The sequence below is a fragment of the Arachis duranensis genome, chromosome 1, assembly GCF_000817695.3.
Source record: "Arachis duranensis cultivar V14167 chromosome 1, aradu.V14167.gnm2.J7QH, whole genome shotgun sequence".
In the NCBI taxonomy this organism is placed as follows: domain Eukaryota; kingdom Viridiplantae; phylum Streptophyta; class Magnoliopsida; order Fabales; family Fabaceae; genus Arachis; species Arachis duranensis.
The window spans coordinates 25,717,907-25,736,213 of NC_029772.3; the positions used below are offsets into that span (position 1 = coordinate 25,717,907).

Genomic DNA, 18,307 nt, shown 5'->3' on the forward strand with positions numbered 1-18,307 from the left:
TTGGAATTGAATTTTGGAATCCTGCTCGAACTGAAATTGCTCTTGATTATACTGGTTGAAATTCAAAATTGAAAGCTAATTCTTCTTCTTCAGCCAAATCTATTACTTCTTCTTCGTTTTTTGCATAAATAGACAAAGATGAATGCTGAATTATTGCTCGATCTGCCAGCTCTGTTGATTTTGTTTGTTGTTGAGGTTAAAATGTAAAATTGAAATCTGATGAGTCTCCTTCTTCTCCTTTGATGTGAACTTCTTCTGTAAGTTTTGGATTCCTTGCTGATTCTGAAGCTTTTGATGTTGTAGACTCAACCGGTTCGGCTTCTGACTTGGATTCTATGCCTCTGGAATCAGATGTGTGTGGCATTCTACCACTGCAGCTGAATGATGAAAAGGAGGGGGAACTTGATTCTACTGAGGAATTCGCCGATTAGAGTGCCTTGCTAAGCCAATCTTGGAAGATATTGCCAGCCTTGTACAGAAGGGTAGCCAAGTAAGTTTCTATATTCTTCTGCCATTTATCTTCAAGTGAACAATCAATTTAATTAGAAGCCACAGCTGAATTTGATATCATGTCCCTCAAACTGAAGCTCACAAAGCTTTAAGTTTGCAAGTTCTGACAAATTAAACCTTTAACAATGACAAACGTGAGTGGATGAATGGCAGGGCAAAATGATTCTATTTAGCTGAGCTTTTGAAGACGAGCAGTGGAATAATGTTCATAGCCACTGAACTTAAAAACTGAGTTAACTAGAAGAAAGCTAAGGGACTTCTTTTATGAAGGAAGTGGGAGACTGAGAAGCAGCATTGAGTTTTTTGGCAGTAGAATGGACTTTATAGTTAGTGATTCCATTGTATTCAATGAAAATAATTTGATTGCTGAAGATATCTCTAAACTAGAAGATGCGTTTAAGCAGCTATTGTCATTTTTCAGGTTTGTATATTTTTAGCTTTATGTTGTTCATGTTGAGCCAAAGATTCATTGCTTGTGTTGTAATCACTTGAAAGATTTTTTTTTTCAGTACCACCCCACTGCCTCAGAAGGGCCCTACTTAATTGAATTACTACTCATTTTTCATTATGTTACTCATCACTTGATTTTATTTGTATATGATGGTAAACGAAGTTGTTTAAGTCTAGAAATCTGTCTAGAAATTTGAAATGTTTTGATGGTGTCCTTCTTTCAGTTTTTTAACACTTCATTTTTGTTCTAATGAGTCTTGTACTTTATAATCACAACGCTTTCATAGTTCTATGGTTCTTAATTGGTAGTTGCCTGATGGTTTCCTTGATTATATATATTGGTGCTTTGTAATTCCTAAGGGGAAATTATACAGGAGAACTAAAATATATATTATTGCCATTTATGTTGGTAATAAGTTGCATAAATCTTCAATCTTAATGAATCTGAGATATTTACAGTTTGAGGCTACTGCTTCATCACCAGTCTGCAGTTGATGCTGATTAATTGGAAGGGTCTGTGACATCTTTATCAAATTTGGATGATTATGATTCTTCTAAATATCTAGTTCGGAAGAAGGTTCAAGAATCCTTGGAAAACTTAAAGGAGGAGGCAGTTGTTCCTAAAAGGTTATTTCAAGAGATTTCTGATGTCACATTCACTTTTGTTCGTTGCATTTGTTAGCAGATCTCTAATGGAGCTTGTAGCTTATAGCCTTTAGCTTTATCTTTGTGTTATTTGATCGGTGTTCCTTTTGCTGTGTTGTGTTGTGTTGTGTTATGAACTCTGATCTACATGACTTAACATGTTTACATCTTTTCATTCCAATTGTTTCAATGATTATCGTGTTTTAGTTGATTTCCTTTGTTATGATGAATTATGGTTCCTTGTTGTCCATGTATATATATCAGTTGCATTAATTGCCATTTTAGGTTAATAGAGACAATGCAATTGAAAGAACTGCTGATGTCAGAGTAGTTATATGCTATAGAAATAGAATCAATGCTCTACAATGGCGTGGTCTTCATTTTTAGTTGCCAGAGCATAGTTTTTCAATGATTTGTCAAGCTGAAGCATCAACTACTCATTGTTCTTCTGACTTTCACATCCTTAATTATTTATTATCAATTGTTTATTCTATTTGCGTTTTGATAGTTCTGGTCTAATTTAAGAATAATATGGATCCCTTGTCTTTCGGAACTTACTAGGACCCTTATACTGAGACAGTTTATGTGAAGGAACTTGAGGGGTGGTCAATATTAGCCTCTGCAAGAAAGCTTTGTATGATAGAAGTTGTCTAAGTCATTTATCATTTCACACTTGTGGCAATAGTTGAGCCACACATGAAAGAGCTAGTGCAAATGATTTGAAGTTATTTTTAAGTTTCTTATGATTTCTTTGCAGTGCAGGGAAATGGGTTTGTGGACATTACTTGAGGGGTTCCTGCTTCTTGCAAATGCACTAGCAATACTAAATGAGGACCGATTTCTGGTACCTAAAGGATGGGGCTTATCTGATTTTTCAAGTGGCAGGACAAAATATTTCAAAGGCGAGCTCATAGGTCTTATTTACGCAACTCAATACCTAAAAGTTCCTCTCATACTTCTCAACTCCATCTGCATCATTTTGAAATTTATTTATGGATAATGCCTAGCAAGGTGAGATTTCAAGACGTGTTGTCTAAACATTTTGTTAATCTTGTGTATGTTAATATCTGGTGTTATGGAAATACCCTCAGCTTTCCTACGTTAAATTTTCAAACAAAAAGAACTCTACTTTTCTTAAACTGATGCTTGAGCCATTCCGACTGATATGCCAGTGCAACTCAAGGACATAAACTGGACGTAGTAATGAATGACTCTAGTCATCAAGTTATACTTTGTCATTTTCAAACTTGACTGATGTTTCAGTTCAACTCATGAACATGAAATGAATTATAAGTTGGTTAATTTTGTGTAGTTTGAACATTTGCTTGAAATAACTGCCTTCATAGAGATATCGCCTTCACTCTCTTCAATCCTCGCCCCTCTCTCTCTGTAGAATCAGAGGGCCCAGCTTGCTCCGTAATCATGTCTTGGCGCGTGCAGAAGATAAGGCCAGAGGTTCCTCCGCTTCTTCCCAGCAGCAGATCCTGGTTCTTATGGATACCCATTTATAGCAAAGTTTGTGAATTTGTATATTCGATACTGATTTGCATATTTTGAGTCAAGGGCACCTCAAAAACCAATGCAAGATTCAAAATTTCTGGAAAGTTTGTTGAATTTGAACCTAATGATATCAACTCCACTTAAAAATAAAAATAAAATATAAACCTCTGTATATGTGGCAAAGTTACATATATGCTGCTTATAGCTTAGTGCTTAACTCATACTTCACGTATAAATGTTTTCAGGACTTACCAACTGAATCTGAAACTGTGATCCCCTATGTTCACTCCATGAAACAAGCTCACAAGATTTTGAGGACAGTTATAAGCCCAAGACTGATTTGCTCAAAGCTGTTGCGGTATTTGCAGCAGCTGCAACTGGGGCAGTGGCAATTAACCATTCTTGGGTGGCCACAAATCAGGTCTATCAATGTCCTCTTAGTTGAAATTCACTTGTGTATATTTCAGCATGAAGTGCTTGCATTTGGGAATATGTTTACAAGTCTGTGACCATGACTGCAGGATCTTGCCATGGCATTACTATTTGTAATAGGATATGTAGGCATCATATTTGAGGAATCTCTAGCTTTCAACAAAAGTGGAGTAGGACTTAGTATAGTTGAACAATACATTGAGTTTATGTTTTGAATTATAGTTAATGTATCAACACACTTTGATGTATGGTTGTTACTTATTATTATAGTTGATGATCAATATATTTTGTTTATGTTTTGAATTATATTGACTTGCTTGTTTATAATACTTTTCTTTTAGTTTGATAATACGATGAATTTGTTTATGTTTTGAAATATTATAAATACAGACGGATTTACAAACAGATTTTCTGTCTGTAATCATGATTTTCCAAAGTTTAATTTACAGACAGAAAATCCGTCGGAAAATCCGTCTGTAAATTACAGACAAAAAATCTGTTAGAAAATTCGCCTGTAATTACAGACGGAAAATCTGTCTGAAAATATGCCTGTAATTACAGACAGAAAATCCGTCTGAAAATCCGCCTGTAATTACAGACGGAAAATCCGTCTGTAAGTTTGTTGCCTTCAGGAAATGGAGGGAGAATTTACAGAGGGAAAATCCGTCGGTAAATCGTAAAAATTTCCGACGGAAAAAAAAATCCGTCGGTAAATAATTTCCGACGGGGCTTTTACAGAGGGACAAAATTCGTCGGTAATTTCGTCGGTAACCAAAAATCCGTCTGTAATAAAGACTAAATCTGTCTGTAAATCTGTCTGTATTTATCCATTTTCTAGTTGTGTTCTTCTTCTTTAGATTCTAATCCAATTTAGTTAAAACCTAATCAGTTGGCGAGATTGAGTCAATGGTTTAAGTTGAGATAACTACACCACAGAACATAACTTAGTGTGTGGAAATTTCTACAAGAATTTTGAGCTAAGACTTTTGAATTTTTGGGGCAGTTTTATATTATTACTAAATCATTTTGCAATGGTTACAAAACTGTTGCAATTTTTTTATACAAGGATCTCCTTTGCAACAAATTTTTTCTCTCTAAAGTAGGGAGATAATACTCAGATTAATTTTTGAAGTTACACTCGTATTTCAATCTGATATCTAAAGTTTCAATTTATTTAATGTGATCTCTCAACTTAATATTTATGATTTATGTTAGTCCCTAACTTTATTTTCGCCACAGAATCGTTAATGGCATGCTGAGATGAATTATGACTATTATACTAGACTCTCTAATTAACGACTATCTGATGTGACAATTGAAACTACTTTACTTCATTTTATTCCTCACAAAGCCTTAAATATCATAATCCTAGTTTTACTTAAACGTTTAAAGGCCTTTTAGAAAATTAATTAAGGTAAAAAAATTTTATTATGGACAATAAATATATTAATTATTATAATCATAATTAAAATATTTCACATTAAATAACTTATATAACGGTGATCTTATTTATCATAATAAATACTGAATAAAATAAATCATTATCACTTTTGATTTATAATTAAATGAGATTAAAACTAAAGATACTATTTTATTTAGGTTTTAGGATTTAATGGGTGTCACATTTAAATATAAATAGTGACATTAGGGTTTTGGTCCCCCAACATATCAAAGACGCATCCGTAGTTTTTTTTCCATCAAAAGAGTTGCGATTCAGCCCTATCAGGGATATAAAAGACTTTGGTTGAGGAAGATCAAAGAACCACAAGAATCAAACTCCTTCAATAATGTTCACGAATTAAGATACGCTTTTGCGCTCTCAGTTATATTTCTTAATGATTTAGCACTGATGATTTTGGGGTTAAAAAATCTTAAAATTTTCAATACATATCAAATAACCGTTAAGAATTTTATATGGTAACCGTCAATTTATCTCAATACATTATTAACAATTTTATGTTAAAAATATAGACTAATATGTGTTACAAATGCTAATTTAAAAAAACAGATTGAATACATTAAAATTTTTAAGACTAAATTGAGATGTGAATATAATTTTAAAGACTAACAGAAATATTGATTCTTAAAATAGTCTTTTGATGTGACACTCGTTGCATTAATATGATGCGATTATTACACTTCATTTGTATAACTTGAACTGATAATAATTCACTCGATTATGTTGAAGCCCTTCCACATATAGTCCTTGACGGATTCTTAAAGAAAAAGCACCATTTATAAGTAGTTCAAAGAAAAATTATTCCTCAAAAATTAGTTGTTAGTATGAAATTATTCAAGATTTTATGAAGTTTTTTCTTTAGGTAATCATCCTAATGTGAATCTTATCAGTATAAAATTACGATAAATTTTTTTTCGTGGTGCTATTTAATTTTAATAGCCAGTTCACTGAATTTAAAGTTATTAAATTGTTTAAATATGATACAGGAAAATCGAACCACCATATAGGAAAAAAGGTAACATAACGCAAGAAGTGAAACAAATAATTCCACAGAATCAACTAACTAAATACACATACACTTCAAGTTTTCACGTAAAGTTTTACGGGGGATATTCAGGAACGGACTTTCTATCGGTAAATAAATTCACAAATATAATCGCATTGTAAGTATAATTTCTAAACCAACAGAGAATCCTTTCGTGCAAAAATTTTGGTTGTCACTTAAACAAATCCAATAAAATTTATAAACCGAAGTATTCAAACCTCGGGTCGTCTCTCAAGGAATTGCAGAGAGGTATAATTTATTATTGGTTAAATAAAACAGTATAATTTTAGGTTTTTTAAAATCAGGAACAGGTTATTTAAATGACAAGGAAAATAAATTAATAATTATAAAATCTCTTGGCAAGGTATAAGAAATTAAAGTCCTATCCTAGTTATCCTTATCAGGTGTGATGAGAATTGGACTTTGCTCCCACTTTAGTTAGCCCTTACTAAATAAAGGAAAGTCAAGCGAACTAATTAATTTGATCCTCAAGTCCTAGTCAACTCCTATGGAAAGACTAGAGTTATTGGAGTACAAATTAATCAACAAAGAATTTCAATTTCAATCAACAGCTGAGTTTGATAACTCAAGTGTTACTAATTATTCAACCAAGGCCAAGGGGTGTAAAAAGCTAAATTAAAGTCATAAATATGAATTACCTCAAATTGAATTAATAAATATATCAAATGTAACATGGAAAAGTTCATAAGCCAATTTGGCAACATAAGTCATTAATAAATAAAAACATTAAAGTATCTAAAAGTAGGAGAGAAGTCAAAATAAAGGAATATTGAACCTAGTATGAAGAAACAATCCTAATGAGTAAAAGAAATCATAATCCTAAAACCTAAGGGAGAGGAGAGAGCCTCTCTCTCTAAAATTACATCTAAAAACTAAAATTGTGAATTATGAATGAATTGTTCGATTTTCCCACTTTATAGCCTCTAATATGTATTTTTTGGGCCGAAAACTGGGTCAAAAACAGCCCAGAAATCGCTGATTGTGAAATCTGCCACGCTGTTTTTCGTCACTGCGATGCGTGCGTGTGAATCACTAGTGCGCGTCACCTAGCTGTACGGCCACTATGACAAATTATATATCAAATCGAAGCCCCAGACGTTAGCTTTCCAACGCAACTAGAACCGCCTCATTTGGACCTCTATTGCTCAAGTTATGATTGTTTGAGTGCGAAGAGGTCAGGCTGGACAGCTTTGGCAATTCCTTCAACTTCTTGTATTCCTTCCATTTTTGCATGCTTCCTTTTTATTCTCTGAGCCATTCCTGCCATATAATCTCTGAAAACACTTAACACAGATATCAAAGCATCGAATGATAATAAGAGATGATTAATATTAGCAAATATAAGGCCAAAGAAGCATGGTTTCAATCATAGCACAAAATCAGGAAGGAAAAATGTAAACTCATGCAAATTATATGAATAAGTGTGTAAAGAATTGATAAAAACTACTCAATTGAGCACAAGATAAACCTTAAAATAGTGGTTTATCAATCTCTTCACACTTAAACATTAGCATGTCCTCATGCTAAGCCCAAGAGAAGCTATAAAAGAGTGAAGACAAACATAAATCAAATTCCACTAATTCAAACCATACAATAAAAATAAGTAAACTTGTAAGAAGAAAGCTCATGAAAGCAGGGAATATAGAATCAAGCATTGAACCCTCACTGGTAGTGTATATCACTCTATTCTCTCAAGTGTATAGGGTAATTCAGTCTACTCTTCTCTAATCATGCTTTCTAAACTTTGTTCTTCATCTAATCAATCAACAAATATTTAGTATACCAATGCAAACATTATGAGGTCTTTTCAGGGTTGTAATGGGGCTAAGGTAAGGGTGAGGGTATATGTATGGCCAAGTGAGCTATAATATGAATCTTTGACTAACCTAAGCTCTCACCTATACACACACTCTATATACTTTTAAATTCATGCCTAGCTACCCAAAATTCCCACTTTTGTATAATTTCCATACTCATGTACCAAATTTTTTTATATTTCTTTACTTTGATCACATGTGCATTGATCTTTATTAAAGCTTAACATTGGGGTAATTTTATCCCCTTATTCACTTACTTATTTATTGAATATTTTTGGATTTTTTTTATAGATATATAAACATAACTTATCAATGCACATGGATTTTCTATTATTTTTCTATTTTGGTTTTTCATGAGTTGGTTCCCAAATTTCTAATATTCAAATAAATTAGAAACATGATACATTCCCTATTAACCCATGTTTTCACAGTTTTCCCACACTTAGTTGATGCACAATCTCTATCTTAAGCTAACCAAAGATTCAATTTGGGGTAATTAATTATTTTTCTGCTTAAAATTAGTGATGTGGTTATAGAACAGAAGGGGTTTAAAAAGCTCAAAGTGGCTAACAAGGGTGATAGGGTGGGCTTATTTGGGATAAGTGAACAAAAACAAGTAATAGTCTCAATCATATACAAGCATGTAAATACACTAAATAGTGGACATATAGAATGGAACAAAGCAAAGATTGCAATCATAGGGAAGAAAACACACAAGAATAAAATTCATGGTTTAAATAGTATAACCATGTAATTAGGCTCAAAATCTTAGGGTTGTGTGTTCTTAGCTTTTTAAACTATGTTCCAAATACAATTTCAAACAAATTTAACAAAAATTTTTCGATTTAAATTAGTGAAATACTATAAAAATTTCTTGAAAAAGAAAATATTACTTCAACCAAGTACTAACTAAATGCATAAAATCAAATAAACATGCAATCAAATATGCAAATGCAACAATGAACAAATAAAGAAAATAAGACATTGGTGTTGAGAAGAGAATAACTAACCCGTGGAGATCAGTATCGACCTCCCCACACTTAAAACATTGCACCGTCCTCGATGCATGCTGAGATGTGCAGGTGGATGGGCGGTTCCAACTGGCGCTTTTCTCCAGAGATTGTGCAGATGGACTTGTCTGTCGCCCCATATAGAAGTTTCTTTTTCCCTTTCTCGGTGGCCAGCCTGAAAGAAGAGGAAAAAGAAGAAAAAGTAACCCAGAAATAAAGATAAGAAAATAAATAAAGTCTGGGTGGGTTAATGCCAAATAATGAGGGTCTCAATTACATGGTAGCTACAACATGCAAGTGAGAAAACAATAGAAGCACATGACATACCAGTGGTGCAAAATTTGCAACAAAGGGGAGGAGTGTGGGTAATGAAAGACAATATAAATTCATGTCAATACAAAATTAATACAAGTATCATAAAAGATTAGAAAAGACGCAACAGTTGAATACCAAAAATAATACCAAAATAATACCAAAATATTTACAATAACCAATAATAAGGCACACGTTTGCAATTCCCTGGCCACGGCGCCATTTTTGACGAACGGACTTTCTATCGATAAAGAAATTCACAAATATAATCGCGTTGTAAGTATAGTTTCTAAACCAACAAAGAATCCTTTCGTGCAAAAATTTTGGTTGTCACTTAAGCAAACCCAATAAAATTTATAAACCGAAGTATTCAAACCTCGGGTCGTCTCTCAAGGAATTGCAGGGAGGTATGATTTATTATTGGTTAAAGAAAACAGTATAATTTTGGGTTTTTTAAAATAAGGAACAGGTTATTTAAATGGCAAGGAAAATAAATTAGTAATTATATAATCTCTTGGCAAGGTATAAGAAATTAAAGTCCTATCCTAGTTATCCTTATCAGGTGTGATGAGAATTGGACTCTGCTCCCACTTTAGTTAGCCCTTACTAAATAAAGGAAAGTCAAGCAGACTAATTAATTTGATCTTCAAGTCCTAGTCAACTCCTATTGAAAGACTAGAGTTATTGGAGTACAAATTAATCAACAAAGAATTCTAATCTCAATCAACAGCTGAGTTTGATAATTCAAGTGTTACTAATTATTCAACCAAGGCCAACGGGTGTAAAAAGCTAAATTAAAGTCATAAATATGAATTACCTCAAATTGAATTAATAAAGATATCAAATGTAACATGGAAAAGTTCATAAGCCAATTTGGCAACTTAAGTCATTAATAAATAGAAGCATTAAAGTATCTAAAAGTAGGAGAGAAGTCAAAATAAAGGAATATTGAACTTGGTATGAAGAAACAATCCTAATGACTAAAAGAAATCCTAATCCTAAAACCTAAGAAAGAGGAAAGAGCCTCTCTCTCTCTCTTTAAAATTACATCTAAAAACTAAAATTGTGAATTATGAGCGAATTGTTGGATTTCCCCACTTTATAACCTCTAATATGTGTTTTATGGGCCAAAAACTGGGTCAAAAATAGTCCAAAAATCGCTGATTGCGAAATCTGCCACGTTGTTTTTTGTCACTACGACACGTGCGCATGAATCACGCGTGCGCATCGCCTAGCTGTACAGCCACTATGGCAAATTATATATCAAATCGAATCCCCGGAAGTTAGCTTTCCAACGCAACTGAAACCGCCTCATTTGGACCTCTGTAGCTCAAGTTATGACCGTTTGAGTGCGAAGAGGTCAGGCTGGACAGCTTTGGCAATTCCTTCAACTTCTTGTATTCCTTCCATTTTTGCATGCTTCCTTTTTATCCTCTGAGCCATTCCTGCCCTGTAATCTCTGAAAATACTTAATACACATATCAAGGTATCGAATGGTAATAAGAGATGATTAATATTAGCAAATATAAGGGCAAAGAAGCATGGTTTCAATCATAGCACAAAATCAAGAAGGAAAAATGTAAACTCATGCAAATTATATGAATAATTGTGTAAAGAATTGATAAAAACCACTCAATTGAGTACAAGATAAACCATAAAATAGTGATTTGTCAGATATGTACGTGGAGTCATACAGCAGAGTCCCTCAGCCATAGAGTAGAGTCCTTTTAATGCATAATATCAAAATCGAATTTCTACCCAAATTAGAATATTAAGGTATTAGATTATTAGTTCAACAGTTAAATTACTAGTTGAATTGATTAATTTGAATATAATTGATAATTATATAAAATTTTAGTTTTTTATTTTCCTATAATAAAATTATTATTTATATTATAATTATTTATTAAAAAATAATATTAATAACTATCATATAACCATAAAAAGTAATGGCTATCAGTGACTTAAAAAAAGGAGTTGAATTTAGGCCTTTTTTATTTTACTTACGTTTATTTCAAACTTGATGGAATTTAGAGAATTTGTTAAGTTTGCTGATGAGGGTTTTACAATCTACAAAACGCCGGTAAGTGCACCGTGCCAAATCAAGTAATAACCTCAGGTGAGTGAGGGTTGATCCCACGAGGATTAATGGCTTAAGTAAGCAAAATCAATCGATTAATCAAGTCAGACTAGCAAATTAGGATTTTGAAGGACTTTAAGCATAAACAGCAATTAAACATAGCAAAAATAGAAGCAAGCAATGAGTGTAAAAAAGGTATATGATTAAGAAAGTTAAGGTTTTAGAGATGTTAGTCGTCTGAATTAACACTTTTCGCTTTCTATTTTAACGCCGGGTCAGTGGTCATCCAATCTGAATAGGGTGAAGCTTTAGCAGTCCATTCCCTTGGTGATCTTACTCAAAACGCCACAGACAATGTTAGATCTTCTGGATAAGAGAATGCTACTCCTTGGGTTCTAGCCTATACCACAAAGGCCCTAATCGCCCCACACCTCGGCTGAATTGATGTCTCGAGAAGTCCCTAACGAAGTCGTGGATTAGCTGTCTAAGAGAGGTATAATCAAGCTGGTGGTTTAATACTATCCCATCAAGGACTCGCAAGAACCTATGTGGAGTTAGGATGATGGTCAAGTTACACTCCCAATCCATTAGGATGAAGAACGAAGATACATCTTAGAATAGAATCAAGCATAGATTGAAGTAAAACAGTGATATTATTAATTCATAAGAATCAGCAAAGCTCTTAACCTTAACCTTAGGAGGTAAGTGACTCATATTGTACAGAGGAATAAGGTTCAAAATAAGATATGCTGGAGAGAGATCCTAAACATGGTTGATCTTCTCCTATATATACTAATCTGCTAACTAAGAATTACACAAAATAAGATAAACTAGTCTTGTAGTGCGAAAATCCACTTTCCAGGCCTACTTGGTGAGTGTTTGGGCTGAGCTTGGGGTGTCTCCACGAGATAGTACTCCTTAGGGGCGTTGAACACTGGCTTGGGACTCCCTTTTGGGCGTTGGACGCCAGCTACTCCCTTTTGGGCGTTAGACACCAGGAATAGGGCTGGTGGCTGGCGTTGAACGCCAAATTTGGGCCTTCATTTCCAAAGCAAAGTATAAACTATTATATATTCATGCAAAGTCCTGGATGTTAGCTTTCCAGAGCCTTTGAGAACGTGCCATTTGGACTTCTGTAGCTCCAGAAATGCTCCTTTGGGTGCATGGAGGTCAGATCCTGACAGCATATGCAGTCCTTTCTCTATCTCTAAATCAGACTTTGCCAAAACTCCTCAATTTCAGCCAGAAAATACTTGAAATCATCATAAAACACAACAACTCAAAATAGAATCCAAAAATATGATTTTTTCACTAAAACCTATGAAAATATAATAAAACTAAAACAAAACATAATGAAAACTATATGAAAATAATGCCAAAAAGTGTATAGAATATCTGCTCATCAACTACATGAAATGGTTAATGATATTTGTGTGTGCACACACATGTGGGCGTGCGCACAAGTATTTTTTTTCCTTCACGTAGTATGCCATATTGTTCACGTACAATGCCAAGGCTTCCTTTTTCTTTTCAGGAGCTTCCTGTTCCAGGGAGCTTTTTGTTTCCACTTTCTATTCTGTTTCTTTGTGTTTTTTCTTTTCAAGCTTCCTGTAATAAATCAAATTTAACTAATCAAAGTAATATTCATTCTAACCTCAAATTCATTGATTATTTAACAGAAATTCTTACTAAAGCAGTTGAAATTAAGAAGTAAAAATAATAAAGATGCAGACGCATCGCAACATCAAACTTAGGATCTTGCTTGTCCTCAAGCAAGAAAAGATTCATGGCTTAATCCAAACTTCTTAATCTTATGATACAGGGATAAAAGATTGCAATCTAAATGAGTTTGGTTAACCGTTTCACTTATGCACAATTTAACACAATTGATTATAATCTTTCAAAGCTTCTATCCAGATTAGATTATGGAATCCTTTCTTGATTCATCACCTTGAAGCAGTTTAGTTACTTTCTTTTCACCATTTAAGTTTAGTGGGTGGTTTACACCTTGAGGCTAGCCGTGACTCTAAATGTTTTGTCTCAATCCTTTGCTCAACACAGAAACACCACAAGTACATAGTTGGTGAGCTCTTTGAGCTTATTTTATCTTTTCTTTCTTTCCCACCATTGGTGCTCAGAGCCTTTGGCTTTCTCATTTTAGGGGGGTGCTTTGAACCTTGAGTTTAACCGTGACTTCTAAATACTTTGTTCTTCAAGCTTTTGGCTTGATACAAAATCACCACAAGCACTTGACAAGGATGCTCTTTGAGCTTATTTTTCTTTCAATTTCCTTTGTCAGTGGTGCTCAGAACCTTTATTTTCTCTTATAACCCCTTCTTCTTACTTTCTTTTTTTTTGTTGTTGTTGTTTCTTCAATGTTTTGTCAAGTGTAAGGCCCATAATAGTCCTCTAGACTAAAGCCTCAAGCAATGTAGCTCAGATCATATTGAACACTCTTAGTTAGTTTGGTTTCCCAAACTTAATTTGTTATGCTCCTTTATGATCATTCCCTATTTTTTTCTCTCTTAGCACATGGCTCATTACACCCATTTAGAAACAAGCACAATTATAGTTACGAGTTGTGATGGACACGATATGTATTTGATAATTAGAAATCTTAAATGCATTATATAAGATAAATCAAAATGAAACACATGAATATTATTAAAAAGAAGGAAACAACCTTAGTTTTCACTGCATTTCTCTTCATTATCTTCTTCTCCATTATCTTTCAGGCTATGTAGAGCATAGCCTCCAACACCGAACTTAGAATGATTGCTTGTCCTCAAGCATCAAAGACAAGAAAAAGTAATGGTGATGGGAACAAGATCATCAAATGAAATAATTCAATTAAAGCAGAGGCTTATTCGATTAAAACAATCCAAATTAAAGTGAAAAGAAAGGGAAGCCAAAATAAAATAAGATAATGAGGGTGTTACTGTGTTTTCATGGTGAATGTGGCAACACAAAACGTGGTGTGAGAACACCAAACTTAGTGTGAGAACACTAAACTTAGTGTGATACAATCTATGTGAACTAGGACAAGTACCCAGTGAGATATGAATTTGGTGTGACACACTGATGAGCGGATAATTTATACGCTTTTTGACAATATTTTTAGGTAGTTTTTAGTAGGATCTAGCTACTTTTAGGGATGTTTTTATTAGTTTTTATGCAAAATTCACATTTCTGGACTTTACTATGAGTTTGTGTGTTTTTCTGTGATTTCAGGTATTTTTTGGCTGAAATTGAGGGAGCTGAGCAAAAATCTGAGAGGAGACTGACAAAGGACTACAGATGCTGTTAGAATTCTGACCTCCCTGCACTCGAAATAGATTTTCTAGAGCTACAGAACTCCAAATGGCGTGCTCTCAATTGCGTTGGAAAGTAGACATCTAGGGCTCTCTCGCAATATTTAATAGTCCATACTTTATTCGAGCTTAGACGACGCAAACTGAAGTTCAACGCCAGTTCCATGTTGCATTCTGGAGTAAAACACCAGAAACACGTCACAAACCAGAGTTAAATGCCAAAAATACGTTACAACTTGGTGTTTAACCCCAAGAGAAGCCTCTACACGTGTAAATCTCAAGCTCAGCCCAAGCACACACCAAAGTGGGCCCCAGAAGTGGATTTCTGCACTTAGACTTATTTCTGTAAACCCTAGTAGCTAGTTTAGTATAAATAGAAGTTTTTACTATTATGTTATCATCTGGGAATTAGTCTTTTTCCCAATTTTCGAATTCACATGCTAGTTGGAGAGGCTGGCCATTCGGCCATGCCTAGACCTTGCACTTATGTATTTTCAACGGTGAAGTTTCTACACACCATAGATTAAGGTGTGGAGCTCTGCTGTTCCTCGAGTATTAATGCAATTACTACTATTTTCTATTCAATTCGTGGTTATTCTTATTCTAAGATATTCGCTGCACTTCAACATGATGAATGTGATGATCCGTGACACTCATCATCATTCTCACCTATGAACGCGTGACTGACAACCACTTCCGTTCTACCTTAGATCGAGCGTGTATCTCTTAGCCTCCATTCCAAAAGATCGGAGTCTTCGTGGCCAATAATTCTAGCTTATACCACGAAGACTCCGATCTTTCGGAATGGAGGCTAAGAGATACACGCTCGATCTAAGGTAGAACGGAAGTGGTTGTCAGTCACGCGTTCATAGGTGAGAATGATGATGAGTGTCACGGATCATCACATTCATCATGTTGAAGTGCAGCGAATATGTTAGAATAAGAATAAGCACGAATTGAATAGAAAACAGTAGTAATTGCATTAATACTCGAGGAACAGCAGAGCTCCACACCTTAATCTATGGTGTGTAGAAACTTCACCGTTGAAAATACATAAGTGCAAGGTCTAGGCATGGCCGAATGGCTAGCCTCCCCAAGTAGCATGTGAATTCGAAAATTGGGAAAAAGACTAATTCCCAGATGATAACATAATAGTAAAAACTTCTATTTATACTAAACTAGCTACTAGGGTTTACAGAAATAAGTCTAAGTGCAGAAATCCACTTCCGGGGCCCACTTTGGTGTGTGCTTGGGCTGAGCTTGAGATTTACACGTGCAGAGGCTTCTCTTGGGGTTAAACATCAAGTTGTAACGTATTTTTGGCGTTTAACTCTGGTTTGTGACGTGTTTTTGGTGTTTTACTCCAGAATGCAGCATGAAACTGGCGTTGAACTTCAGTTTGCGTCGTCTAAGCTCAAATAAAGTATGGACTATTAAATATTGCGAGAGAGCCCTTGATGTCTACTTTCGAACGCAATTGAAAGCACGCCATTTGGAGTTCTGTAGCTCTAGAAAATCCATTTCGAGTGCAGGGAGGTCAGAATCCAACAACATCTGTAGTCCTTTGTCAGTCTCCTATCAAAATTTTGCTCAAGTTCCTCAATTTCAGCCAGAAAATACCTGAAATCACAGAAAAATACACAAACTCATAGTAAAGTCCAGAAATGTGAATTTTGCATAAAAACTAATAAACATCCCTAAAAGTAGCTAGATCCTACTAAAAACTACCTAAAAACAATGACAAAAAGCGTATAAATTATCCGCTCATAACAACACCAAACTTAAATTATTGCTTGTCCCCAAGCAACTGAAAATCAAATAGGATAAAAAGAAGAGAATATACTATAAATCCCAAAATATCAATTAATATTAGTTCTAACTAGATGAGCGGGACTTGTAGCTTTTTGCTTCTGAACAGTTTTGGCATCTCGCTTTATCCTTTGAAGTTTAGAATGATTGGCATCCATAGGAACTCAGAGTTCAGATAGTGTTATTGATTTTCCTAGTTAAGTGTGTTGATTCTTGAACATAGCTACTTTTATGAGTCTTGGCCGTGGCCCTAAGCACTTTGTTTTCCAGTATTACCACCGGATACATAAATGCCACAAACACATAACTGGGTGAACCTTTTCAGATTGTGACTCAGCTTTGCTAAAGTCCCCAATTAGAGGTGTCCAGAGCTCTTAAGCACACTCTTTTTGCTTTGGATCATGACTTTAACCACTCAGTCTCAAGCTTTTTCACTTGGACCTTCATGACACAAGCACATGGTTAGGGACAGCTTGATTTAGCCGCTTAGGCCTGGATTTTATTTCCTTGGGCCCTCTTATCCATTGATGCTCGAAGCCTTGGATCCTTTTTACCCTTGCCTCTTGGTTTTAAGGGCTATTGGCTTTTTCTGCTTACTTTTTCTTTTTCTTTTATATTTTTTTCGCAAGCTTCTTCTTTTTCACTACTTTTTCTTGCTTCAAGAATCAATTTCATGATTTTTCAGATTATCAATAACATTTTTCTTTGTTCATCATTCTTTCAAGAGTCAAAAATTTTAACATTCATAAACAACAAGATCAAAAATATGCAATGTTCAAGCATTCATTCAGAAAACAAAAAGTATTGTCACCACATCAATATAATTAAACTAATTCCAAGGATAAATTCTAAACTCGTGTACTTCTTGTTCTTTTGTATTAGAAACATTTTTCATTTAAGAAAGGTGAAGGATTAATGGAATTATTCATAGCCTTAAAACATAGTTACTAAATACTAATGATCATGTAACAAAGACACAAACATAGACAAACATGAAGTTCAAAAATCGAAAAACAGAGAGATGAGAATAAGGAAGTTAAGGAATGAGTCAACCTTAGTGATGGTGGCGCCTTCTTCTTGAAGGACCAATGGTGTTCTTGAGCTCCTCTATGTCTCTTCCTTGCCTTTGTTGCTCCTCCCTCATAGCTCTTTGATCTTCTCTAATCTCATTGAGAATGATGGAGTGCTCTTGGTGTTCCACCTTTAATTGGTTCATGTTATGACTCAATCCTTCTAGAGAAGTGTTGAGTTGTTCCCAATAGTTGTTTGGAGGAAAATGCATCCCTTGAGGCATCTTAGGGATTTTTTGATGATGAGCTTCCTCTTGTGTCTCTTGAGATCCATGAATGGGCTCTCTTGTTTGCTCCATCCTCTTCTTAGTGATGGGCTTGTCCTCTTCAATGAGGATGTCTCCTTCTATGACAACTCTAGCTAAGTTGTATAGATGGCAAATGAGATGAGGAAAAGCTAGCCTTGCCAAGGTGGAGGGCTTTTCAGCTACTTTGTAGAGTTCTAGAGGGATGACTTCATGAACTTCTACCTCCTCTCCAATCATGATGCTATGGATCATGATGGCCTGATCCACAGTTACTTCGGATTGGTTTCTAGTGGGGATGATGGAGCGTTGGATGAACTCCAACCATCCTCTAGCCACAGGCTTAAGGTCCAATCTTCTCAATTGAACCGGCTTGCCTTTTGAGTCTCTTTTCCATTGAGCTCCTTCCACACATATGTCCATGAGGACTTGGTCCAACCTTTGATCAAATTTGACCCTTTTAGTGTAGGGGCGTACATCTTCTTGCATTATAGGTAAGTTGAACGCCAACCTTACGTTCTCCGGACTGAAATCTAAGCATTTCCTCATAACCATTGTAAGCCAATTCTTTGGGTTTGGGTTCATGCTTTG

At 34.7% G+C, this 18,307-nt stretch overlaps 1 protein-coding gene across 3 annotated transcripts; it reads left to right on the forward strand.

Moving 5' to 3' along the window:
• The first annotated feature begins 313 nt into the window (after positions 1-313).
• Positions 314-3,811, forward strand: LOC107482909 (uncharacterized). 3 transcript variants are annotated; one of them, XM_052253504.1, is made up of 6 exons: positions 314-490; positions 664-931; positions 1,420-1,587; positions 2,363-2,616; positions 3,351-3,526; positions 3,627-3,811. In XM_052253504.1, the coding sequence occupies exon 4, from the start codon at positions 2,372-2,374 to the stop codon at positions 2,603-2,605; it is 234 nt and encodes a 77-aa protein (XP_052109464.1). In that variant the 5' UTR covers positions 314-490; positions 664-931; positions 1,420-1,587; positions 2,363-2,371; the 3' UTR covers positions 2,606-2,616; positions 3,351-3,526; positions 3,627-3,811. The 3 variants fall into 3 exon arrangements, with proteins under 3 accessions (XP_052109464.1, XP_052109472.1, XP_052109469.1); XM_052253512.1 differs by having other exon boundaries at positions 2,368-2,616; XM_052253509.1 differs by lacking the exons at positions 3,351-3,526; positions 3,627-3,811 and adding an exon at positions 2,778-2,807.
• Positions 3,812-18,307: the final 14,496 nt, after the last annotated feature.